The 27,236-nt window shown below is 40.8% G+C and overlaps 1 protein-coding gene, 1 long non-coding RNA gene and 1 other non-coding gene across 3 annotated transcripts in view; 2 read left to right on the top strand and 1 right to left on the bottom strand.

The window, feature by feature from the left end:
* The first annotated feature begins 376 nt into the window (after positions 1-376).
* Positions 377-448, top strand: TRNAE-CUC (transfer RNA glutamic acid (anticodon CUC)). Its single transcript has one exon. It is a non-coding gene; the product is annotated as a tRNA-Glu (tRNA).
* Positions 449-13,248: 12,800 nt separating this feature from the next.
* HEY2 (hes related family bHLH transcription factor with YRPW motif 2) lies at positions 13,249-24,567 on the bottom strand. Its single transcript, XM_006139440.5, has 5 exons — positions 24,331-24,567; positions 22,371-22,449; positions 22,183-22,266; positions 18,460-18,541; positions 13,249-16,327 (listed from the first exon to the last, which is right to left on the bottom strand). The coding sequence occupies exons 1-5, from the start codon at positions 24,411-24,413 to the stop codon at positions 15,660-15,662; spliced, it is 996 nt and encodes a 331-aa protein (XP_006139502.1). The 5' UTR covers positions 24,414-24,567; the 3' UTR covers positions 13,249-15,659.
* A 77-nt stretch (positions 24,568-24,644) lies between these two features.
* LOC149524676 (uncharacterized) overlaps positions 24,645-27,236 on the top strand; it is a 91,934-nt gene continuing 89,342 nt past the window's right edge. The window contains exon 1 of the long non-coding RNA XR_016349165.1: positions 24,645-25,249. This is a non-coding gene — a long non-coding RNA (uncharacterized LOC149524676). The remainder of the gene's footprint in view (positions 25,250-27,236) is intronic.

The following is a 27,236-nucleotide window of genomic DNA, read 5'->3' as shown; positions in this document are numbered from 1 at the left end:
GAGGCGCAGGGTCTCCCACCCACGCGCAGCTCCCCGGGATCCGCCACCTGCTCCGCAGCGCCACCAAGTGGCTGCACTCGCAGCCTGTCAATCGCAGTCCCCCCGCCCCCGCCCCCAAGCCGAGGCTGCGCGGGCCGGAACTGACTCTCTTTCGCTCCCTCGCTGTAAGCCAATGAAAGGGGTGAAGTCGGCCGCGTGCTACAAAGGGTAAACGGGGCGTGGCTACGTGTCGAGATGAACGGGTTTTAAGGAAGTAGGCGGGGTTACGAAGTCGGAGTCTGGACCTCGGAAGGCAGGAAGGACGGAGCTACGTACAGAATGGGTGGAACGCGCTTGTGTGTACTTATAGAGCACGTGGGTAAAATTGCTCAACAGTTCCCTGGTGGTCTAGTGGTTAGGATTCGGCGCTCTCACCGCCGCGGCCCGGGTTCGATTCCCGGTCAGGGAAAGAATTTTTTTTTTCTTGTGGTTGGGTGACAACCAGCTACATCTTTCGCAACCCTTACAGCAAAGCACCGTAGCCCTAAAGGGCCGGGTTCAGACGTCACATGTGTGGCACTAAGGCCAGGGAGAGATGCACAGTGGGCCCAGGTATGCCCTACACTGCTCTTACAGATACACAGCGTGGTGGGTGCCAGGCCTGGAAGAGGGTCTTCTTCACCCACAAACTAGAAACCCTCCTGATTGTGCCAGCCTGGCCCTGATTCCTCTATCAGTGTGTGTCCCCTTGCCTGGAGTCACTTTCAGGTGCCTGGCATTTTTGCCAGGCATCCTCCAGCCCACTGCTCCCCTGGGGTGTCATGACCCTGAGTCTCTGTCATATTACATGGTGGTTCCTAGGAATCACTTCCCCTCGTTACTGTCACACAGCAGGGAAACCTTGTTCCCAGCATCCAGCCCTGGCAGCAAGTGGACTTGGATTGGTGAGATTCACTGCAGTGGGGCTAGGAGCAGAAACTTCCTTCTTGCTCCCGGGCCCTTTATGGATTTGCCAGTTGCCAGGAAAATCTGACCTTTTTAAAAACCTGAGTCTAAAGATTGGCATTATTAGCACACTAGATTGGGATAACTAATGTTACAATTTGTGTGTCCAGTTAAAGATGTTGAGCTGTTCCCACTTCCACAATTTAAGCGGTAACAGATCAAAACTGTTGAAAATACAGCAGCTGTGTGTGAGAGAGGATTTGAATTCACAGGGTTTAGGGTGATGTTTACCGGTTAACCAATTAACCTTTTATATCCTACCTGAGATCTCCTTCACTCTTTTACCCCAGAAAACAGGTGCAAGCAGTAAAAGGGTCTGGTTGCAGCAAAAAGTATACGGCTTTCAGCTATTACCCCATGTTGCTCTTTTTATATTGGATGCTTCCTGCTTTCAGGTATGGTAACCTGCATTGTCCTCCTATAACCTCTATTAGGATGTCCTCTTTGTAACATCAGAGATTGCAAGGTGGCCCCCCTCTTCCACTCTCTCCGTCAGCTCTCAGTGCAAAATGACTAATGAAATGATGACATGTTTGTTCCCGTTTTCCACTACAGGGAATAATGGCTTCAGAATAATAATGGTTTCAGAAGTGGTTGAAGTAATTTCCATCTGATGACTGAGCGCTCAGTAGAGTAAGCATATGGTATGCTGTGTATTTTAAAGAATAACTAGGGTAGAAATGTTAAAAGTTTGAGCTTAATTTTTTATTAATATAACTTTCATACGTCTAGTGATAAAGATAAAGTCTTTGTACCTTAGTGCTAAGAGTCCAGTTTTACAGGCATCAAAGAGAGAAAAACCATAACAAAAAAGCTTTAGAGTCTTGTAAAAAAACAAACGAACCCAAGTATCTTTTGCATGCATAAATAATGAAATTTCTAGGTAAGATAATTTGTATTTTACTACTAGGGCTAGAAATACATGCCTCAAGTGGGATTCTTACCTTTCTAATGGTATAAAGCAGTGTTTCTCAACCTTTTTTTTTAAATAAAGTACCCCTTTTTTCAAATAAATAAATAAGTACCACCAGTACCTACAGTTTTCAGACATACACAATTTTTTCTACCATTCCAATACATTTGCTTAAACCCACTTAATCGTAGCCAGGTGGGCAATGAAATTTTTGGGTGTAAAAAGTACAAAAATAACAAAGCACTGTAAAACTTAAAACAAAAGGTCAGTTTTCTCCAAAGTTCAGTTTTCTTGACGTACCCCCAGACTTCTCTTGAGTACCCTTAAGGGGACTTGTATCACTGGTTGAAAAACACTGGTGTAAAGTGTCTGTTTCTAGCATTAATGAGTTACAGAGTATCACACTTTAAACTTGTTACTAGCCTAGGCATGAATAGACCAATAGACCAGTCTTGGGCCAATGTGATTCTGAGAGGAAATTCCACATTTGATGATAAGGGAAGGAAACAAACATTGCTCTGGCATGTTTTTGGTTTGTTTGTTTTAAATGAATGAATCATGTCACTGGAATGTTGGAATAGGTCCTAGAAGGAGTGGATAATTGACCAGAGAGCCCAGAAGGCAAGCAGTGATTAAATAAATTGATCATATGGTTATGTTGTTTAGCATGCAGATATTGCTACCTTGTAGAAGATGAAGGTTTTATACTAATTGAAACAGTAGATTCCAAGCGTTCAAATGAGGTACACAGTACTTGCTTCTAATCCTGATACATTTTGAAATATTGGACCTTAAAGCTGAAAGGCGATTATGTATAGAAATATTTTATGAGTATTTTCAGACATTTTAAAATGTATCATTTCAAATGTTCTCTCCCTCCAAAGCTTGTATAGTAGATATTGTGGAAATCCTTGTAGCTGATGGGTGCAAAGGATGGTGGGGATATGAAAGTAGAGTTAAGAAATACATGTAAACAGGTGATGTAAATCTGCATAGCTCTATTTAATTCAGTGGTTGAAAATCTGGCCTAGATTTTGCACAGATACATTAGCACTTATTATACATATATTCCAATGTATGGGGATTGGAGGTAGAAGCTGTTAAATGGGGCCTTTGTTATAAGTTTCCTAGAATTCAGGGTTTTGTTTTTTTCTTTTGTTTGGTTGGCTTTTTATTTGAAGTTACACCATTCTATTAATTTCCTCTCCCTTTAGATCTTTGGTACATATTTTCAACATTAATTCCATGTTAACATAGATTTTTTTGACTGATTATCCATATAAGTTTCCATGATAATGACAATTAAATATTTAGATGATGGATGCTTAAAGCTTTTTGCTGAAGATATGTTCTATTTGATTTCATACACAACTTTGTATGAACACGAAAAGGACATACATTAAATGAAGTGGTTATCCAGACATGGCATTTTTGACTGTACATAGGTGCCAAGATACCCATTATTTTTATTTGCTTCTGTATATGTGATAATAAATTGTATATTATTACACTCTACTCTAAAGGGGTGTTTATTGATAAAAATATTATTTTAGTACACCACAAGGTGGCATCCTAGTCGCATGACTTCCTGATCCACTCATACCACACTCTGTACAGAAAGCTGCTAAGGTATCATCAAGTAATCATAAACATCATAAAGTAAAATAGCTTGGTTTAGCAAGTATGCATACAAAGCATATATATTCTAGTAAAATACATTAAATGCTAATCTGTTATTAAAAAAAACCTCTCCATTTTATTATGATCGCCATTTTCCCTGTAAGCAACCTATATAACTATGCATGTAAATTTCAAATATTTCTCTTGAACATTTTAATTAGATGGTATTGTTTATAAAAAAGAAGCTACAAATAGTTATTGGGTGCAATAGAGTGTTTCTAGAATAAGTCTACCTAGTTAAGGTACTGATATGACCCCATTACCTTAATATCTGAGAATCATATAAGATTCAAGGTATAGAATCATAGAAGATTAGGACAGGAAGAAACCTCAGGAGGTCATCTACTCCTGCTCCCTGCTCAAAGCAGAACCAACCCCAGCTAAATCATTCCAACCAGGACTTTATCAAGCCTGGCATTAAATGCTCTAAAGATGGAATTCTACCCTTTCTCTAGGAAATCATTTCAATGCTTTACCACCCTCTTAGTGAAATAGTTTTTTTCCCCTCTGTTTAGCCTCACAACAGCTCTGTGAGGTTGGGCAATAGCAGCATCTTCATATTACAGATGGACCAAAAGAGACTGCCCTAGACCCCAAAGGAAATCAGTGGCAAATCAGAGACATTATTGTGAGGCTCTGTATTCTAAGATAGCATCCCAACCATTGGTCCACTTTATCCTTAAATGCAAAGAGTTCAGGACTCAAATGGGAAGACTGTACAGTTTTAAGAAAGAATGTATGACTTAGTCACTATATTTGCCTAGAGCCTGACCTGAGTCTGCACTGCAGTAGAAACAGCTGTGGGGTGAGTAGAGTGAGATTGCATGTGTCCAGTCCTCCACCTGACCAGTTGCTTGACTGATCCCTGGTGTATACCAGGGAAAGGCAACTAGATTATGCCTGGCTATTTTGCTCCATGGGGCTGATTTGGCAGTTGAGGATTGCCCAAATGTAGAGACACCTCCCTCATCTCCCTGCCCCCAGTGCTGCTGAGCATTATTTTCTGGGGGAATCCTCCTCTGGCCAGTGATGCTGGTTTATGAGCTGCTTTGCACTGTCAAAATGGCATAAAGCAGACTGCACAACACCAAGGTTATGGTCTTTTAGCCATAGAAACATAAATCTGCTCTCAGTTATGCCAGTGTAAATCCAGTCACTCCAGAAAAAACAAAGTTATTCCAGATGTACATGGGTTTTAACTGAGTGCATCTTCAGATGAACCAATCTTATGCTTAAAGTTGAGGCACATGCCTAAATCCCTTTCTGAATTGAGCCATAAATGAACATAGTTACGCTCAGAAATGTCAGATGGGAGAACCTGGATTACAGATACTACCTAAAAGTCAAGCAACTGTTTTCTGCCATAGCTGAAGTAGGCACGTGGCATTCAAGGATACCCAAGGTTAGAGTATATTGCAGTATCATACAGGAGGATGAGGGTGGGATGAGGTCCATATCAAAGAGGAAAGACCATAATCTCTTGGCCAGGCAAAGACATAAATAGGGGACAGTGGGCCAAAGTAAGCAGTATCTGTCATACAATGACATTGCTCTAGAAAAGGATTTTTTTTATATTAAAGATGAAATTAAATGGTATATTAATTTATTCATGAAAGCAGTTACTGTGGACGGGTCTTATTATTTGGATTTGGTCTGATTACTATATTGCCTGATTACCACAGTGCTGGGTTTCCAGACAATGCATAGCCTATGTGTGGATGCTACACTGATGTAATATGATAAACTAAATAGCATTTTAGCCTTATATACCCATAACACTGTGGCTGTAGACATGAGACCTCTAGGTTGGAGCATATTTTCCAGAGCATGTGTGAAGGAAGAAGGGTCAGGTTAAAGTTTAATTAAAATCTGTGCATTTTGTTTAAACTGACATCATAAAAAAAGGCAGAGTTGTTGTAGTCATGCTGGTCTCAGGATATTAGAGAATCAAAGTGGGTGAGGTAATATCTTTTATTGGACCAACTTCTGTGGAGCAAGAGAGACAAGCTCCCAATCTTACACAGAGCTGCTCTTTCAGAAAGCTCTTTTGCCAACAGAAGTTGGTCCAATAAAAAATATGACCTCTCCCACATATTTTCCATCCTAAAAGAAAGATGGATTGAATGACCACACGTAAGTCCAAGCACTATTTTCCTAGAGGTCCTTCAATAAGTCCTGTCAAGTTACTTTGGAGGTCTGACCCTTTCAGAGGTCTAAATTGACTTTGCCGGTGGGCTGAAAACCTACGTTATACACCCGTTTCTGCTTCCTTCAGTCAGGCTATGTCTAGACTACAGAGTATTTTGCTGCATCCAGGGAACGCGTCTGCTCTTCTGACATTTTTTGCTTGTTTCATGAGGAAGAAGGGCTCTCCCAAAAGAGGAGGTTTTCCAAAATTTGGTCCAGTGTAGATGGGCCAAATTTTGGAAAAGCCTCTTTCGAAAAAAATCAAAAAAAGGTACGCAAATTGCGGAGTACAATTTGCATACCTTTTTGCAACAAAAAGCGGCAGTCTAGACGTAGTCTCAGACACTGCTACCTTGTTTTGTCTCATTTTTTTCCTATTTTTTTGCTATATATATATAGTTGTAAACCATGTTTAGAAATTTACCTGCCTGCTCATCTTTGCCTGGCTTTCTCCAGGGGTTACTAGTACCAGCCACACAAGAAAAGATCCCCACCCACAAACTTATAATATATGAGATGGAATGAGAGTTTCCCGTTCAGTGCTGCAGTTTTGTGTTTGTGGCAATGGGTGATTACACTGCAGTTCTGCATTTCCGCCACTAAAGTGATGCTGAGAGGCTATAAATTCAAAGCTCTCTCAGATGCCTTTATGAGATTCTAAATGGTGTCTCACATCTGTGAAGTGTTTTTGCAAACTTCTGCACACAACATCAACACAAATAGATGAGTGATTCCCTTTCCCCTGAGCAGGGGCAGATGACTGTTTTGCGGGGCCCCGGGCAGCATAACTCCGCGGGGCCCCCCCTTTGCCACGGCGCATGCGCAGGGCTTTTTTAAGTACGGGGTCCGGGGCGGCTGCCCCATTCGCCCTGCCCTATATCCGCCCCTGCCCCTGAGGTAGGATGCTGCCTGGATGTCACTACAGCAGCAAGCGAACAGAGAAGACTTGTCTTGCACTATGTAGTCAGTAGCAGTTTCCTTCTCTATCTCCACCTTATTTCAAATTCAAGATAGGGATAGCATGGGTATATCCAAAGGCATGGTACTGAGGAGGCTGGTACAGTGGAGAGGATGCAGAACTGGGACCTTTGGGTTCTGCTCCTAACTGCCAACAACCTGCTGGATGATTTGGGCATGTCATTTCACCTTTCTGTGCCTCTATTGGGCAAGTGAGGCTTGTCAGCTGTGGCAACCAATCTACTTAGGAGAAGGAAAACTCTAATAAAACAAACTTAGAACAAACTTAGTTTGTAAAAAGTTGAGCCAGTTCCACATGCTTTATGGGTCTGAACTCCTAACTCCGGCTAATAGGACAAGGCAAAACGATCAATATGGATGATCCTGAATTAATTTTGTCATTTCTCCCACTCATTTTCTCTTCCTCAGTAATGGGTGAACATAAGAGTGGCCATACTGGGGTAGATCAATGGTCCATCTAGCCCAGGATCCTGTCTTCTGGCAGAGGTCAATGCCAGAGGCTTCAGAGGGAGTGAATAGACCAGAATAGCTACTGAGTGAGGCCTCTCCTGTCATCCAGTCCTAACACTTCAAACTCAGAGGCTTAGAAATACCCAGGGAATGAAGTTGCATCCCAGACCATATTGATTAATTGCCATTGATGGATTTATCCTCCATGAATTTATCTGATTTTTTTTAACCCTGCCAAATACCTAATAAACTAGAGGTATCCCAGAAAAGCTCTGCCACATCCAAGGAATGTGTCCACTTTTTCGGAACAGTTTCCAAAAAAGCAGATGCATTCTGTTGGCATCCCTGTATTCCTCGTTGTAAGAGGAAGAAGGGATGTTCTGAAAGAGGATGTTTTTCCAAAATTTGACCCCATGTAGATGGGGCAAATTTAAGAAAAGCCTCTTCTGGGAGGAAAAAAAAAAAGGCAGAAAAAGATATGTAAATTGCAGTTAGCAATTTGCATATCTTTTTTCCAACTTTTCTTGCAATCTAAACATAGCCTCAGGGTCCCAGGGAATTGTTCCCTTTGTCTCTTACTTCCCTATTAACAGACCTGACTAATGGTCACTGTATAGACACATAGGCTACGTCTACACTGGCATGCTTTTCCAGAAATGCTTTTAACGGAAAAGTTTTCCGTTAAAAGCATTTTTGGAAAAGTGTGTCTAGATTGGCAGGATGCTTTTCCGGAAAAGCACTTTTTATGGAAAAGCGTCCGTGGCCAATCTAGACGTGCTTTTCCGCAAAAAAGCCCCGATCGCCATTTTCGCAATCGGGGCTTTTTTGCGGAAAACAGTACTATGCTGTCTACACTGGCCCTTTCAGGCAAAAGTCTTTTGGAAAAAGACTTTTGCCCGAACAAGAGCAGCATAGTATTTCCGGAAAATCACTGACGATCTTACATGAGATTGTCAGTGCTTTTCCGGAAATTCAAGCGGCCAGTGTAGACAGCTGGCAAGTTTTTCTGGAAAAGCGGCTGCTTTTCCGGAAAAAGTGGTCAGTCTAGACACAGCCATAGTGCAAGACAGTCTCTGCCCCAGAACCTTTACCCTAAACTGGCAAGACAAAGAATTGGATAAAAGGAATAGTGTTATCCTCATTTTACAGATGGGAAACTGAGACATGAAGTAACTTGCCCAAGGCACTACAGGGTGAGCGTTTCAGAGTCTGGAATGGTACATTCAATCCTGAGTGTCAATCCAGCTTCTTAATCATGTATGCATTCTTTGTAGGATGATTCCTGACTTCTGGGTTTCTTCTTGGGCCAGCTCACTGGGCATTTGGACTTCTGGAGTTGGGTTTCTTTTTTTTTTTTAAAATGTTAGTGTTTTCATTTTCCTTTTTTAGGGCAATTGGATACCTTGAGAAGTTTTCAATTACACGTATATGACAGTCAAAATTGTGCACTAAACAAATACAGAATTATAGTTGCTTCTCCCTACCTCTGAGCAAATACTTAATAGCAGATGCTGTATTGAGATCTTGTTAAGATTTCATTTTCTTTACAAAATAGCATAGTACATTTTTAGCCAGTGATCCTGCAATACAGGTGAGTTGTGCCACAGAAATCAATAGGGCCATTCACATGAGTAAACTTACTCATGTGCATAAGTGTTGACAAGGTCGGGGGTTAGCTGGTACATTCTTAGGATCAGGGACTTACTGTGCATTTGTAGAGGAGGTCCCCACTCATTTGCAAACTGCAGTTGTGCAAGTAAAAAATAGGGTTATAATAAAGCAGAACTACAATATATTTACATTTTTTGTATTTGTTTGCTAGTTCACGATAGGTCTCCAGGCCATGCAATTTAGCATGGCTGTTATACTTGTGCACATCTATGCTGAAAGCAAATAAGCATTTCTTCCTTGAAGCTCTGCTTCTGCAAAGGGTTAAGAACGTAAGTAATTGTATTTACATGAATAGTCCTAGTGAAGTCAACATGACTACTCCTTTGAGTATTATTGCCTGTGTTCTTAAGTCTCTTTGCCAGATTGGTTCTAAGCGTATTGTGATTCAAACTATTAGATAAATATTAAAGAAAAAGTGGGTGGGTGAGTGGTGGGGAGGGAAGGTTCTATGGAAAAGTCAAATATCCATTATGGCTGAAGAAGATTGATACAATATGTGCAGCTTTTCATCTCCTGAAGGGCCATCCACAGAAAATACTGCAGTTATTTCTCCTTTTGTCTCCAATTTCCTATACCCAGGGAGATGTGCCCTGCTGCAAAAGCTGAGCATTTTGTGAGGCAGGCTTTACATATTTATTTTGAATTATTACTACTCTATTGTTTTGTCTGTGGCTACTGCTTTTGGGCATCCTTGGGTTTTGATGGTCACATCAAAGGAGCTGCTCTGGCGTGAGAACCGGTCAATGTGAGCCAGATAATTCATGGATTTATTACCGAAGTTGGTTCCCATGATTGTCAGTGGGCAGCAGGCACTGGGTGTCGTAATCCTCATTCTCTTGGTAAAGCACATACTGGCTTTAAAAGGTTTAATGATCCAACAGTGATTTACTAATGGGAATCTTTCTTCTGAGTTTACTAGACCTTGAAGGAGGACAGGATAACATATAAAGGTCACTTTAGCAGCAATATAAAAAAATATTTTCCACAACAAATAATTGCTGCCCACAGGATCTTATCTGCACAGATCACTATGTACAGCTTAATTTAAAAAAAAAAAAAAAATCTTAGCAGCACATATTTGGGAGCATTATAATTTGCTTTTTTTAATTTGGAGCTAGTTCATGGGGGAGGGGGCGGGGGGAGAACAGTGGAATATGGTGCATTTATTGAAAACACATTTCATAACAGTAAAGCAAACCAAAAAAAAGCAAACCAAAAAACAATAATGGGGAGACATACATAAGCATCTAGGACTGCTTGGTATAGCTGCAAACTTATCTGTGGCTGGCATTTAAAACTAGCTGGTATTTAGGACTATGGCTAAAACCCTCTAACTAGTGTGGCTGGTTAGATCTCCAGTTTTACTGTGGTTTCAGCAAATTTCTGGCTTTCATTTTTGCCAGCAATGAGGGTTGCATTTTGGAGCAGCTGCCCAGAAAGGAGCAAGGTTAGGGTGAAAGAGGAAATGATTTTGACTAACTGAACAGTGCAACAGAAGTGTTTTCATGGTTGCCATTTCCTCTTACCAGTGTTGTGCTATTCCAGAACAACACTGCCAGAACCCCCAAACAAAATAAACTCCAGGGTCTTTATATCAAAAATATATTTAACAAGTAATAGGGCTAAAAGGGGTGGGGAGTAAGGATATTACTTTGTTTTCATAGTTGTATATATTGCAAAGTGCAGAGTATCATGGAAATTTTAAAACCATTTAAAACTTTCTACATGCAGTATATATACACACCTATGTTAATCTGATTACATATATAAGTCTTTAAAATAACCACAATTATTTTAACACTTCCCAAAGGAGCACTCCTCCCAAAAGAAAAACTCCCTGGATCCCCAATGTATGAAAAAAATGAAACATTATTTTTTCTGACTTTGACTAAATGCTTAGACAAAGTATCGCTCCCCAAAATAACCTTAATTTTGCCCTTTTGTATTCCTGGATACTAAAATAGGGATTTATTATATTTTGTCACATAATAATGTAACTTTATATCTATCTCCTTTCCTTTTTGCCAGAACTATATTGTTTCCTGGATTAGTGTAATCATTTAATAGAAGGGGCTACTGTAGTTAATGCACATGATGATGCAGCAGAGTTAGAATTTCCTGGCTGGATTATGATCATAACTGTAACATTACATGAATGTAATTTTTCTTCATTAAAACTTATTTAAAAATGTAAAAAAATACAGTTAACACTTCATAACGAGGTTCAATAGATGAGTAGCTGTTTTAATATACAAAAGTTACACATTGTCTATAACCTTACAGTTTTTGATTGAAGACAGTATTGCCAGCCCCTGTGCATGGTTTTGGAAACTAGACTTGAGTTTTTAAAAATCCCAAGACTTTTAAAAAAATAGTATGTTGGGTTCATTTTGTTTGCCTTCTGATTTTTGAGCCTTTAGTGAACACCCAGTTCGTATTTTGAGGCTCTCTCTGCAACCAGGAGGACTAGAAACTACTTCTTCCAGAAAGCTGGGGATTTAAGAAGAGCATCAACCTGATGTCAAAGCACTGTATTCCAGGGTGGCCAGGCCTTATTTTACCAAGGACATCATTGCAGAATAGCTTCTGGCTGATCCTTTTTTATTTGTTTACTTACTCCTCTGAAAACTTAGAGCAGGAATAAAACTTTCAGAAAGAATGGCTCTTGCGCAAGAGGGGGGTTTTGCACAAAAAGGAGCCGTCTACGCAGCTCCTTTTTGTGCAAAAGCCTCTTGCGCAAAAGTGATCGCTAATTAATTATGCAAATAAAGCATGGTGATATTCCACCCCACACTTCATTTGCATAAGCTTTTGCGGAAGAAGGCTACAGTGTAGACGTAGAATAATTAGAGTGTTAACATGCTATGTATTATTAATACCACAGAAGCAACAAAGACTTCTCAGGTGATGCCTCCCAAAGGCAGAAACAAATCTGTTTAGCTTGCCAAACAGCTTGGAAATGTTCCGATTAAATGATGTTCTTTGGAAAACCTCAATTAATCAAAACCAAAAGTATTGGCAGGAAAGGGTCAGTTCTGAGAAATTTTCTGATATGAAAATGTTTTGGAAAAATTTCAGAATTATCAGTGCGCCCCATTTTGACATTTTCAAAATGAAACATTTTATTCTGATTCAAAATGACTGTTTCAAAGATGTTATAATAGTTTTAAAGAGTTAAAACTTAAATCAAATATTTTAAGATGACTGAAGTGAAATGTTTCAAAATTATTAATTTTAATTGACCCAATCTAAACAAGTTTTCAGATTACTGGACTGTGTAAGAATTCAAGATTGATTTTTAATTCCAGTTTAGAACTAGGAGGGAGGAAGGGGGGAGACTTTCAAGCTCTCAGTCTCAGGAGACAGGAAGCTATATTAGCTTATAAAATCAGGAAATAATAATTACATATTTTGATGGATAAAGCCCCCTACTTTCAAAAACCAACTGCTACTAAATTTACAATGATTCTTGTGATTGACTCAGTGAGGGTACATATATACATGAACACTGTTGTTCTTTAAGATTTTTAAAGATAACTGGTGAAACAAAGTACACATTTTACAAATGTGAAGTTGAAAAGGTTAGAGACTTCTAGTAAAAGTTACACCAATTCAGGTAATCATAAATCTGACACTTCCTAATTTTTTGCATGCTATATTTTGAAATCCAAAGAGTTTTCTTTTATTATTTTTAATGCAGTAGATATAGACTCTTCCATCCTTACCTGATTCGTATGAACAGAGCCACAGTCAGCAGACACGGGAAGTTATTATTCTCCACCAGCTATTCAGCAGTGTATATAAAATGATTGATTTCAGTTAAGTTCTCACTGGGCAAATGTCCATGTCACATCAGTACAGATGACACCCTTGTTGGCACTCTCAGCAGAGAGGTCAGAGACTAAATGGGCATGAAGACTGAGCTACAGTCTCATCCCTAACTTATCCTTCACAATGGTGTTGTCATGGCATAACTGAGAATTTTGCACCACCACTGCCTGTACTATTTCCGTTGCCTGGATTCAATAAAAACAGCATTTAAACACTAAGACATTGGCACTTCATGCAAGCCCAGAAATCCATACCTGTTTTATTTCTGAAGTTAGGTAACTATGGCTCAATTTTAAAATAGTTTATTGCAGAAAAGGAAGCATTTCTGACTCATGTATATACTTTTGTCTATGATTTGGAGGGCACAAATCAAAATTAAGAGCCAAGGGCAAATGAAGCCCATGGCTGCTCTCATTTTAGAATGTTGGTGTGACTTCAGGAATATTTCATGTCCCCACATGGTTTGACTGACAAGGCTAATAGTTTCTGCATTGAAGACAAAAAGTGAGATGATGCAATTTGCTCTCTTCTGTAAAATGAAGCCTTCCAACACCTTGCAAGTTGGCATAAGTTTACTCAAACAATTTAGAAGAAAAATTCAAAGTACTGGAACTCAACATTGGCAAACATACCTAGAGCAGCACTTTTGTTTCCAAAGGAAAAAAAAAAAAAATCTGACTTCTTCCTCACACAGCTGACTTCCAAAATCTCTCTCATGCCCTTTGTTCATTCTTTAATATTCTATTATCCAAAAACCTGCAAAATAGGCAAGATCATTCTTTTTATGATTGGAAGTATTTTTTTATTGCTTGGACCAAGGGCCAGGCACAGGGCACCAAGGTGCAGGGGTGGTAGTTCAGACTCTCATACGGTCTCAGACTCTGTCTTAGCCATGTCATGTCCCCAGGTCTCAATTTACCCATCTATAAAAGAGGGCATCGTAATACTTTCTCTGCTTTACAGGGATGTTGAGGCTTAACCAACATTAAGTGCTTTTAGTGCACATGAAGTTAAGTATACTATAGAAGCTCTATTATCTTCCTGATTGGAGATAAAATGCTAGGTGTGGCAAACTACTTTACTAATCCATGAGGCTCTGCAAAATGGAAGACTAGAAGAACTGAAAACCATCACACTCTATTAACATTTTTGAAGATCTCCTGGGTTTAGTACCTGGCCACTCATTTCAGATAGTACCAAATCCTTAAAGTTTTAATGAAAAAGACATCTGCAACCCACAGCTGTTTCTTGTTGTTGCTGGAGTGCAGGAATTGTATTGCAAGGTTTATTGTCAACCTATGCAGAGCTAGTTTACAAGCCTGAAAACAACACTGTTTTAGTGGTAGACGGTTTTACCTCATCCCCATTTCAAGCACACTACTTAACAGATGTGCTTTTACAACAAGCAAAAAGGTCAAAACAGTAACTTATGGATGCCAGTTATCAAAGGTAGATGCTGAACTTCAAGTCCATTTAGGCTTTCCAATTCCCAAAGTCAAGCAAAAACCACTGCAACAAATCATCTATAAAAACAGTCAAAAAGGACTTCATTTAATTAGTGATATGTAAAGATTTTTGCATAGAAAAAGGTTAACAAAATAATGCACAAAAAAGCAACTAGGTACAGTATTTTTAAAACAAATATTTTAAAGTATACTTTGCATAATGTTTAACATTCTCCATGTTTATTGCTTTCTCCACACAGCAGAGAAATCAAGTGCATAATAATACATGCTGTGTTTTATTTTGTCATAAAATCTCTAGTTTTTGAATCAATGTATTAAAATATTAGATTATTTTCAGTCACTAATAAAAAGAAAGCAAAATATTTAATGCAGCACTAGTTGTCTGGGTACTGAAAAAATAATTTACTGATATGCCCTTTTGTACATTCATTTTGGTTTGGAATCAAACCCTCATTTACAATGATGGCATGAAAAAAGCCAATTTAAAACAACTCCATAGAAACTTCCATTCAGACCCAGAGAAATCACTACCTCCAGAAGTTGATATTGAAGAGAGGAGAGAATCAGGAGGCTGCTAAAAATAAATGTCCATATGCAACTAAATAAGTTAATCTAAACTCTTTACAACATTAAGTCTTTTGTATTGGCATGACTCAGTTTTGATTTGTTCACTCTTTTAGAAGGGAACTACTTCTGCATGCACTATAAATTCATTGCTTGTACAGATACGAGCAAGCACCATAGTCTAAGCCATTTTAAACAAAGTGCCTCTGGGCTCACAGACAGTGCTGAAATGTTCATCAATCAAAGCACTGATAGATAAGATAATTGCTTTTACCAGTGCTATGCTAGATGTCACCATTTGGCAAGTCTGTACAAAGAAAGTCAGCTAGGTAAGATAAAACTAGGCCTGTCAAGTTGAACATTCTTTCTTAGCAACCCTGTTGGCTAAATAAACCTGTTGATTTAGAGTTCACTGTTTCCTGGAAATATATCAAAACGTCTGTGGTTTAATGCAGGATCCTCCCCATCCTGCTGCCCCGTCAATCTCTTTTTTCATACTTGTGCAGTGTTATTTGCTTTAGAAGAATGTATACATGTGTCAGGCACTTATGAAACAAACTTTTTGTCCAGCCGCAGGAGAAATTTATCCCAGTTTATCTGCCAAATAGTAAAGAATGGCCGGAGGATTATTTTTTCTGGAGTTTACATATTTCTCAATACACTTTTAAATGGTCATATGGGGGATGATGTTTTTGAAAGCCACTGTTGCTCACCAAGGTGCCTTAAGCAAAACAAAGAAAAAGATACCCAATATTGCTATAAGTCCTCTCTGAAGTCTGGCACTAGAATAGCTTTACTGTTCCTTGATTGGCTTGCAGGCATCTATATGGCTATTTGCGTGGATACCGACCTTCAATTTGACTGATCAGGAAGGACATGGAGTTACTACTGCATGAAGTCCAAAGAAGGCTTGTGTGTGAGAGTGGAGGGGAGGCTTAAAAAGCTCCAACTTCAGTCCCCCAAGGACGGTAAGGTTTACTATTTCCACCACTGCTAGTTTGCTGAGGACTGGAAGCAGCCGATACAGATAATGGTGGGCTGATTGCTGTTGCAGCTGCCACTGCCGCTGCTGCACTAGGTGGAAGCATTGGGAATGCTCCAGCAAAAGACAGAGGGAAGCTCTGGGCAGCTGCAGCAGCAGCGTGTACAGTGGCAGAGAGTGAGAGAAGAGAGGTAGAGAGAGGTGGGACGCAGGGAGCAACACTGCCGGCAGAGGGCACTCTGAGTGCAGAGTCAGCGTGGGCAAAGGTAGCTGTGAGAAGAGCAGAGCCATGTGGGGGCATTTCTGATGCCGTTGAAAGTCTACAAGGAGTAGTGTCAGAGGAATGAAGTCCATTCTGCTGCAGTAAAGTGGCAGGGAGATGGTGAAATGCTGTTGTCCAGTGGTGAGGATGCAAAGGATGATGGTGGTGAGCCATGGAGGTCATTGCAGCAGCTTCTCTTTGGGATGCGCAAGAGCTGAGATGAGACACAAGTCTAACTCTTAGTGGATCAGATGTGTCCAGACCTTCCACTGAGCTAAGATATCTTGCAACTTCAGTTAAGCATTCTCTAAATCCAATGCTCATGAAATCCATGGCCAGTGCATGAGCATCAAAATAGCCTGCAAGGAAAGGTAAAAAAATGCATTGAATATTAGATGGTTTTGTTATCTGTTTTAACTAAGAGTCAGCTAGCAAGATCCTGGCTAAATATCTGTATCTCCTCTTTATAGTTTGGGATTTGGTGGGAGGAAAGTTTGCTTTGTCAATTGTGTGTGATTAATCTCTGGTAATTCAATATACTACAGTTGTTCTTGCAACAAAATATTACAATGAAGAAAAATTAAGACCATCAGTGTTTGAGGTTCTTTAAAAAAAAAAAAAAAAAAAAAAAAAAAGCAAAGCTTTATGATGCCTCTCATCTTGTATTGTGGGAAACTGAAATTCCACAGCAAGCTTTTCCATGGTAACATTGATCCAGAGTCTCTGTGTCGTGTCTCATACACATACGCACAAAGGAATAAGTTGAAGATTAAAGGGCCTGTATATAATATCCTGCCCTTTTCTCCCCTACATTGGCATTTATAAAATAGTTCTTAAAATCTACCACATGAGTTTGGAGACAGTATTTACAAACTCTACTAAATAAATTCATGAAGGCTTCATGACATGTATTATTTAACAGCAAACTAAGAACATCTTGTCATTGCTTCTTCATGAAAAGGTTTTCAATAAAAAACTGCATTACATCAAGTATTATCACTTAAAGACAAACTATGTAGGGGCTATAGTCATCTGACTTCAGAGGCACTTCAGCAAATGATAACTAATCGATAGCACATTGGATGGGAAGGAGAGAAAGGATAGAAACTTTCTAAATACAAATGAAATTACGTTCTCCTTCTCAGAGTTTCTTCAAACTCAGTTTACAGACTACAAAATGTGATTTATTGAGAAAACTATTGCCCTTCAGAGTGAAAGTAGCCTCCAGTGGGAAATAAAGCCCTATGGGAGTAACACCCATTCAGCATTATACCAGCATAGTATCCCATTTTCAGTTCAAAGCGGAGGAGTTAAATTCAAGTCAGAGTATTTAAACTTTAAGCAACAGCCCGCAGACGCTTTTTATTGTACCACCTTTTATTCTGAAGTTACCCCAGACTCCTTTCCTGTCTACACATAACTCCATCTCCATCCCCAATTTATTGGTGCTGTCAGCGGCGGCTAGTTGGCTTTTCTTCAGCTGTAAGCTAAAACCCATAAGAGGCTTTCATGCAGGCTGGTAACCACCTACTCCTACTGCACAGCAAATGCACAGGCTAAATCATTTAAGTACTGATAGTCCTCCAGTGCCACAATTCCCTCTGTGCCCAGAAGAACAGATAAGGTCTCCTACAATCACAAGGTCAGACTCACACAGCAGCTCAGCTTATGGAAAGACACACAGGCTGTGTCACCAGAAGTCCTAGTGACACATGCAGGTGTGCAGCAACAGTGAGGACACACTGACTCAGGAAGGGCTTTGCAGAATGGCTGCTTGAGAAGCAGTGAAGACATATAAAAATTATATTAAGGTTAAACTGAGTTATAAGTTGTTGGAAATTGCCATTTCCTTTTTTCTTACTTTCCAGCCCAAACATCACTGCAGTACTGGCTAATGAGGAATAATTGAATGCTCTCCTGTGTGTTACTGCTTGCATAAAAGTAGGAGTTCAGATATGCATTATCTGTCTATCCCCCTGATATGTAGAAGTGTATGTAACAAGATTAGATTTTGGTCTAGTGAAAGAGACAGTCTAATCTGGCATTTAAAATAGTCTTTCAAAAGAAAGAAAATACATAAACAATAATGAAAGTGCCTCTGGATCCCACTTCCTTTGGTATAACTGCTGTATAATGAATTTTAACGTTGGTTTTGTGCTGCACAATTGTTGCCACAAACCTCCTGTTTATGTTTGGATGTTTGTGTATTTGTTTTGTCTCCCTGTGCAGATTTCAGTGCTCTTTGGAAACCCCTAACAAATCTCTGACTGGGCTGCCTGTGAATGAAGGCTTTACTCCCACAGTGTTATGAAAGCAAACACAAGCCCAGGGTCAAGTGCTTCTTTTGTCCCAGCAGTTCTTTCCCACGAGTTCAATCCTGACATTAGCATTGATTCCACTCGTTTAATCTGGAATTTGCTTATCATGGCTCATCAGAGGATTGCTTGTTAATTTTTTTCCCTAATATTTGGGGGAAAAGTCAAATCCTTACCTTTACCTCCTGTTGCCTGGAGCATCTTCAAATGATCCACTGTCATTTGCAGTATTTCAGCTTTTTCTAATTTTGCAGATCCCTTTGAGATAAGAGGCTCAAATAAATAGAGGCTTACAAGTACTGTGAGCTTTAATTTGGTTACTTTCTACTAAGTTCAGTCTTATGGCTTCAATTTTTCCTCTCATTAGAATGTTCTCAGCTCAATGATTTCACTGAGCAGCTGCATCCCAGACTTTATTTAAAGACAAATATCATATATACAGCAGTGCTTGGGTGTGTCTAGACTACACCTCTCTGTAGACAGAGAGATGTAGATTAGGCACACTGAAATTGCTAATGACGCAGGGATTTAAATATCCTGCACTTCATTAGTATAAACATGGACACCATTTTTTTCAAAGCAGTTTTCCTTCCCCCATCCCCTCAAAAAAAAAAAAAAAAAAAAAAAAAAAAAAAAAAAAAAAAAAATCTAGAGGTGGAGCTGTTGAAAAATAAACCCTTTTTTTGAAAGATCCTGTAAACCTCATTATTTGGGAATATAGGATCTTTAAAAAAAAAAAGGGTTTATTTTTCGACAGATCCACATCCAGACTGCCTTTTTTTCGAAAAAGCTCCATTTTGGGAAAAAAGTGGTGGCCATGTTTATGCTAATAAAGCACAGGATAGTTAAATCCCTGCCTCAGCAATTTCGATGTGCCTAATCTACATCTCTCTGTTGACAGAGAGGAGTAGTCTAGACGTACTGCCTGTGTCTAACATATGAGTAAAGAAATAGTGTTATCACAGAAAAATAAAAGTTTAGAGGGTTTACTCGCTATTTATACAACAGAAGAGATCATTACAGTATTAAGGATGTAAAAATAGAATTGCCTGACAAGATGATTTGCCTTTTGAAGTGTCTAATATATCTCTGGACTAGAAGTCCATGTAGACGCTGTTGTACAATGGATTAAGTAGGTGGCTCTTCAGAAATTTGTTACCAAATAGGCATAGAAATAAACAAGCAGCAGGCAATGTGCAATTGTTGATGGGAACCTATCACAGCATTGTTTTCTGCTTTTACCAGTAGATGTCACTGTGTATGTATACCAAAGAAATCCAGGAATTACACAGATTTTTAATTAATTTTTTTAAGATGACCCAACCATCTTCGTTCTGTCATTTGGACGATAAACATTCTATTCTCATTCTTTTTTAAACATGGTCATTACTGTGCATACATATACATGGTCCAATACTTTCTTGGGTAACAGGAGTTATTTATAGGACCAGGAAAGACCATCTCAGTTGTGACTGTTTTCTTCCATTATTTGATCTGAGGAAGTGGGTCTGGCCCACGAAAGCTCATCATCTAATAAACCATCTTGTTAGTCTTTAAAGTGCTACATTGTCCTGCATTTTGCTTCAGCTACCCCAGACTAACAGGGCTACATCTCTACCATCTCAGTTGAGAGAGACAGCTGAAGAGGGGCTCATGAACACAGCACATTATGTTGGTGATGGTAGTTCACAGGCTTAAAATGTATAATTGTCCAATATTTGTAAGTTTTAAAATGCTAAGAATTAATTTTGCTTGTAGATACATTCATGAATATTCATCTGGCTATTAGCTTTTCCTTACAAAATTGGAGGATACCTGAAGAGCTACACTTTCCTTTAAATACTATGGGCCAAATTCTCACCTGGAATAAATCAGTACAGCTGCAACAGAGCTATGCTGATTTATGTTACCTGAAAGTCTGGTCCCGTGATCTAATTCTTCTCTGTTACATCCATGCAACCTCACTGACTTCAGCAGGTATAAACATTCACCAATTTCACTGATGTTGTATGGTGGAAATGGAGTCAGAAGTCTATTTCTGTGCAACTGTTTTATGATATTTAAAACTGAATCGCCAAAGACTAGGGACTGATTTTTTTCCCCCCCTCTTAACAGGCCCATACACAAGAAATTCTGTGGTAGGCTGAGCCCCATGGGAGGGGCTGGTAACTGCCCTGGCCTCCCAGTTCTGCCCTACTCCTGAGGGAGGGAGGGGGAAATCAGCCCTAGCCTTCCCCTGGCTAGCCAGAACACCAGGGGCTGGGGGGAGGGGGAGGAGAAGATGGGGAGACTGGGGCAACGCACTGCCCCAGACTCATGCTTACTTGGAGGACCGGGGGGAGGGAGGGGGAAATACATTCCACCCTTCACACTCCCCCCTCCTCCCCCAACTTGTTAAACTAAGGCTAATGATCCTTTACAAGTATGGACGTTTCTGTCACACGAATGTGAAGGAGAATACTAAACACTGATATTCCATGGCTGCTATATCATGGAAAAGTTTTAAAAACTCATTTCTAGTTTTTCCCCACATTCATTTTTTTAAATAATTTAATATGCTCAACATCTCAGTATACCAAAATTTGGTACATTTGTGACTATTGATTGTTAGACTTGTTAGCATAGAGACATTATTTTTCTCTGTCTTAATCTTTTTCCATAGACAGAATACAAGCCGTCTCAGAAAGAGTGACTAATAACTCAAAACTGCATGTAGCTGGGTAATTTCCAAGGGCTTTGTAGGACTTGTTTTATAATGTTTGTGGTCTTCAAGAAGTAAACAATAAAATGGGACCAAACAACTGTTGTCTGTTTTGCCTTGCTGAAAATGCCTGGGTCATGCCATTATGCCAGAGCCTATGAAATGGCACTGTTCTTACAATGAGCTGTTAAAGGCATATTTCAGGTAGCATATGTGCTAGCTGTTGCATAGTTCAGAAACAGTATAAGTCCCAATCCACAGCTGAGCACTCTCAATGCCCACACAAATCAATGGGACCCGAGAGCAGGCATTTAGCACCTTGTGGATTTGACTCACGCTTTTTTAAAAAGCAAGCAATATTTTAATTACTAAGAGCTTTGTTTTTAAAATTTGTGTCATTCTCTCTTGTTGGAATATGAGGATTTAAATTAGCAACATCTTTGCCATATTTTGAGGTTTGGTTTTATTCTAATATGTCCTGGTATTTCTATTTTACTTAAAATATATATTGGAGTTTTACTGATGTTGACGTTGCATGAAATTAGCAAATCAAGTAAGTTGTTAGCTGGGAATTTAAAACAGACAGAAACTTAAGGACCCTGACCCATAGCCCACTGAAGTCAAGGGGAATCTTTCCATTGAAAACGTTTAAAAATCCCACTGACTCAATTAGGAGCAGCACCATATTCCTTCAGAATACAGTGTTACTGCTAACTAGACATTTAAATATAGTAAAGTGTCTAGACAACCTGTTTACATTTTACAGAACTGATTACATTCTGGATTTGTTGATTTTGTTTATAAGGAAGCTATTTTAAAAAGAGGTGTGGTAGTGGGATTTCGTTAGCAGATTTAGACAGACGGGGAACTGGCACAGTTGGGATTTTTTTTTTTTTTAAAGTACATGGAATAAAGCCCATTTTTAACAAAACCACTACTGGAATTCATCGAAAGAACAGAGACAACATGAATGCTGTTACCCTTGAGGGAAAAGCAAGCTAAAGAATGGAAATATTTTTCAGCTTTATGATGGATTATGTTTTTAATAGTTTTGCCACAACAAAGCATTTTATTGAAGTGCCTGCTTTGAGCCAGATCAAGATACATACAATATTATTTTAATGAGCTTTGTAAGAAACCCAACATTGCCAATCAAGATACAGGTATTAAAAAAAAAAAAAAAAAAAAAAAAGCTTACTTGTTTTTCAAAAGCAGTTGGCACAAGCCGCCTCAACTCAGATAAACTGTTATTTATACGATCACGGCGCCTTTTCTCTATAATCTATCCCCCAAAAACAAAACAAAAACAAGTTTATAAAACCATGAAGGACAAAAGGCACAGGACAGATGCAAGTGTTACAACAGAAATTTAAAAATATTCCATACCCCTCTTCTTTTCTTTCTGGCCATTATCTGAGATGATGTTGTTGGGGAATTTGATCGAATCACAGAACCGTTACTTTGCCTGTGAAATGGGAAAGATAGGTCAGGTGTTGCATAATATTACACTGTTGCAATGTAGATACCTATTGTCAGACATTAAATATTCACAGTTACTTCTATGGTGTTCTACAATTTTGGAAGAGGTGCTTTGTCCTACAAGGTTAAGTCTTCTCTTCTTACTGACATTTTGCTTTCTCTCTCTCTCCTACTGCAGTGTTTGAACTGGTTGGCAAGAGAACTTTCTTGGAAGTATCCTTCCCCAAAACACATCATGGTACTAGCTCAGCTGATTTGTCTTCCACCATGAAGAATTAATGTATAAAATATTCAGTCCAATAAAATGTAGTTAAGAAAACACAATGAATTAATACACTTAGATGACACTTATGATGAAAGGTGCTTTAATGTTCTAGACATAGACAGAAACACTGTCTGTGCTTAAGTTCTCACACTGGTGCCCATCATGGCAGTACCCAATTGCCGCCAATGTAACAAATAAAAGTGTCATAACTCCATTGCTCTGTCCAGCTCCAGAAAAAAGTTTATCAAGTTTGTTTTTAAAATCTACCATTACTATCAAGTGTTATATATTTCAAAACCAAATATCTTTCAGATAGACACGGAGAAAGATGTTTCTGCAGATATATGAAAAAAGGGGACTCCGGGATGTGCGTCTCAAAATTGGTAATATCTTTCAACTTTCAAATCCAGCCATCTGGGCAAACTCTGGGAAACTTCATCTTTAATTTACTCAGTGAGTAAGTGTGCTTGTAGTGTTTTGTCAGTGACAGGAATAATATCTTACTTTCCAAAGTAGTTTCCAATACCTCAAAACTTATGAGAGACTACTTAGACTGATCACTTTTAAAGATATTGCTATTATTATATTTTAAAGCCAATCTTTACAAGTGATCATAACTAATTAATTAAAGCCAGACTTTTTTCTTTAAGTTTCAAAATTATTTTCAGATTTTTGGATCTTATAGGTGATAGACAGCCATATATAAATCATGTAAACATTTGTGGGAGTAGATTAAATTATAACTTTACCTGCTTGTGCATTAAAATTCCTAGTAGAACTCGTTTTTTAAAAAATGTTAAATTAAGATACAAAGTCTTTGTTCATGTTTGTTGTTGGTAGCACATGGTTTCATGAGTCCACATGTACTGATTATTCAACTATTTAAAAAATAAATCCTGAAACAGATTGTTACAACAGATACTACTACCTAAATCAGATGATGAGCATGTCATTCCTCAAAACACACAATGACAAGACCAGAGTTGATTTAATTGCTATAAGGCAGTATTAGGCCTTTTATCATTTCGTTTTTTCAGATGGACTGTTGGAAGTGTTTAAACTATAATTAGACTAATAGTGAAAAGAACCTACTGCACTTCATTGTCTGCCTGAAGCATACCTTGCTTGCTTGTGCTCCCCCTTTCTATCACTGCCACTGGGGTGTGACAGTTTGGGCTCAGGGTAAGTTACTCCAAAACAAAACAGGACCGCAGGAGTGTTGGGAATTGTGGTTGACATATATTCCACCCAAAACTTTCCATAACTTCCCCACGCCCCCACCCGCCGCAGGCTAGCGCCACATGCCGGGATAACCCATGCTAGAATATTTTCTCCTGCTGATAAAACACACACAAGACAAGCACAGGAAAAGGTGATGCTGGAACTGCCAAATCACAACGTCCGACATGGGCAACACCACCTGCCCAGGCATGGGCCAACAGCCATTCCCCGCCCACGAACAGCACACATCGCCTGGTGGGCAGGGCACTGCCCCATGCCAGGGGTGCTGGAACAATTTGCAGCAGCAGCTGCTGCAAGCCACCGTACCCAATGAGAGCGATGGGAAGCCCTTCGCGCCGGGGGGCGTCCCCAGGTCCTTACCCCAAGTAGTTACTCTCGCTCCCCACGTCTATGGTCTCGTCCATGTCACTCTCGGAGGTAGTTTCCTCGCACGGCCGCTTCATGGCGGCGGCAGGACACGCGGCACAGCCCCTGCTTCGGACGGGAGGCGAGCGCCGTGGCCCCCGAGAAGCCCGCAGCCCGCGCCGCTTCTGAGGCGCTTTCCCACGCCGCCGCTCGGTCTCAAGCGCCCGGACCCCGCCCCCCGCCTCCCGCAACCGCGCCCCCTCGGGCTGGGGACGCCGCCCATTGGAGAAGAAGGCGAGTGAGTGACGGCCCCGCCCCGCCCTGGCTGGCGCTAGGCGGCGGGGGCGGGCGGCGCGGCGGCGGAGCGTGGGAAAGCTGGGCGCGCCGCGAGCGCGGCAGCCTGGCCGGGGTGCGCCGGGGCACGTGTCAGCGAAGGGTCAGTGCCTAGCCTGCGGCGGGCCGCCAGCTCCGTGCGCTGCTGGGAGCCGAGCGTGGCTCGCTCTTGCCAGCCAGGTGTGCTGCCCGCCTGGCCTAGCCCCCTCCCTGCAGCGCCCTGGGACACGGGTGAGGCCGGGCTGCGCTCCTGGTCACGGGCACAGCCCTCTGCGCGGCAGAAAGGGGATTTGTCCCCCCTCCCCCGTCGGTTTTCCATTGCGATGCGGGTCTTGCTCCGTCTCCCTTCACGGCACGTGATGCTGGATTAGCGCACCCCCTCGCTTCTCCCCGGTGGAGCTGTGTTGCAGGGAGTGGGGCGGGCGGGTTAGAAAAGCGCGTAGGGCTCCTTCCTGACCCCGTGTGACTCTGCTGCTTTTGGGCTGCTGTGGGCTGAGGAATATGTTGTGGGGAGCCGGATCCCGCTGTTGGGGATTATCTCTGGGGAGTCTTCACTCTGGGCTGGGCCACTCTTGTCCTTCCCTTCCTGGAAGCGGTGGCGGTGAGTTTAGACGGCTAGGAATTGCTTCTTGACCAACGTGTTTGGCGGGTGCCTGACGTTTTAAGGGACTAGGAGGCAGAGGTGGAAAAGAGAAGTGTTGAAAAGGACTTGGATTTACAACAGACGGGGTTTGCCAATACCCGGCACGCGGCGGAATAGATTTCTTATAAATATACGGGAGGGAGGGGGACGAATCTGTTTTCCATACAAATTTCAAGCGTATTTTAAAATGTTGGTGACTGTTCCTCTCTCCCTCTCCACTCTCGCTTGTTTCTCTTGAGATCAGCGTTCTTCAGTCACGGTTTCCACTCTCTCTCTCTCTCTCTCTCTCTCTCCAGGAGGGAGATCGGGCCCAAACCTGGAGCCCCTCCGCATGCGGGGAATCGGAGCGCTGCCAGTGGAACGCTTTGGTGTCAGCTTTGCAGCTGACAGCAGAGAGCTGGCGGTTTAGGGTTGGATACTCGCAGCTTAAGAAAAGAAACTGCTCAAAACCAAAGCCTCATGCCCATTTTGGCAAACGAAGAGGAGAGGCAGAAGGGGCGGAAGGGAGGGAAGGGGGGGAGAGAGAAGAGATGGGGCGGGGTGAGAAGTGGGAAGCCGAAAGGAGCAGATGGAAGTGATGGGGGATGCAGCGAGGGGACAGAAGCGGGCGGCGCTCAGCGCGCTCAGCTGGAAAGTGAAGCGGTCCCAGGCAGCCTCATCCTCCCCCCGGTTCCCCGTACGGACGGAAATCTGAAGCTTCTTCTTCTAGCCTTCGAAATGTAACCTGCGCCCATTACACAGTGACAGGGCCGCCGGCCGGGGTGGGCAGTGGGGCTCAGCGTGTGGCGATAGGGCTGGCTGGGGGGCGAGCCCTGCTGCATTGTAACAACTCCCCACTAGCACTAGGCTTTCGTCTGCTCAGAGCTCCCAAGAGAGCGGGGTAGGTTTTAAGCGCACCGGTCCTTGGCGGCATTGTGTGATAAGATGGGAAACCGCGGATAAGGGACTACTCCAGGATTTGCTGAGCTTCGATCTTGCTTTCTAAGAAGGCTGGAGACATTGTCCCGATCAGGCTAAAAGAATTAACTGGCGACTAGTTAAGCAAACACTCGCTATTCGCTAGCTTCTGTATACAGATGTTAAAATGACATATTGACGAAGGGCAAAAGCGCTATATAGCTTTTATGTTTGTGTTTACCTCTGTATATTTGTTTGACAGCACAAGGATAACAGGCTAAATTATCCCTTGGAATATACGAATTGAAGTCTCTTTTCTTTTCTTTTCTTTTCTTTTCTTTTCTTTTCTTTTCTTTTCTTTTCTTTTCTTTTCTTTTCTTTTCTTTTCTTTTCTTTTCTTTTCCCAGTAGTACTTTAGAAAATGTAGCCATTTCTTGCACCTCTCCAAGCGTCTTAAAAGAACGACTACGAAGGAAGAAGCAGGCAGAGTCGCTGTGAAATGTTATCTTACCCCAAAGTTCTTTTTTCAATAAAAAAAACATGTAACAATAAACTTTTTCTAATTAAAAACATTAAAGCGTTTTTCTCCCTGGAATATAGAGTTCCGGCACATATGCGCTTATCAGTCATTCTAAAGGGAAGCTATACTGAATGTTTGTGAATCTTTAAATCAAAACATATCACTGCATTTTTTTAAAGAAAACTCTCTTTAGTGGGTTTTTGTTTTTTGTTTTGGCTTTCATTTTATTTTAAAATCCGGAGCGTGTGGAGACTATATCCAACGAAAGAAAGAAACATTGAAGTAAATCATACTTGTCAGATGTTTTTAAAGACATGGGAATAGATCAGAGGACATCGGAGAATTTCCATTAGAAAGTGCATACTATAATAATTACTTAACTGGAGCCTGCTTGTGCAGGTTTTACCCAAGCTAAATAACTATCCAAGTTTGCTTAGACTGCGCGATCATATATGATTCTACAAACGCCTAATTTCCCCCTTCAGCTATTTCCTCCTCTCCTTCCCAGTCATTGCTTCAAGTACAAAA

Source organism: Pelodiscus sinensis, chromosome 3 (assembly GCF_052426305.1).
Source record: "Pelodiscus sinensis isolate ZL-2025 chromosome 3, ASM5242630v1, whole genome shotgun sequence".
NCBI lineage: Eukaryota > Metazoa > Chordata > Testudines > Trionychidae > Pelodiscus > Pelodiscus sinensis.
The sequence above is the reverse complement of the archived record's forward strand: the minus strand, read 5'-3'. Positions and strand labels throughout refer to the sequence as shown.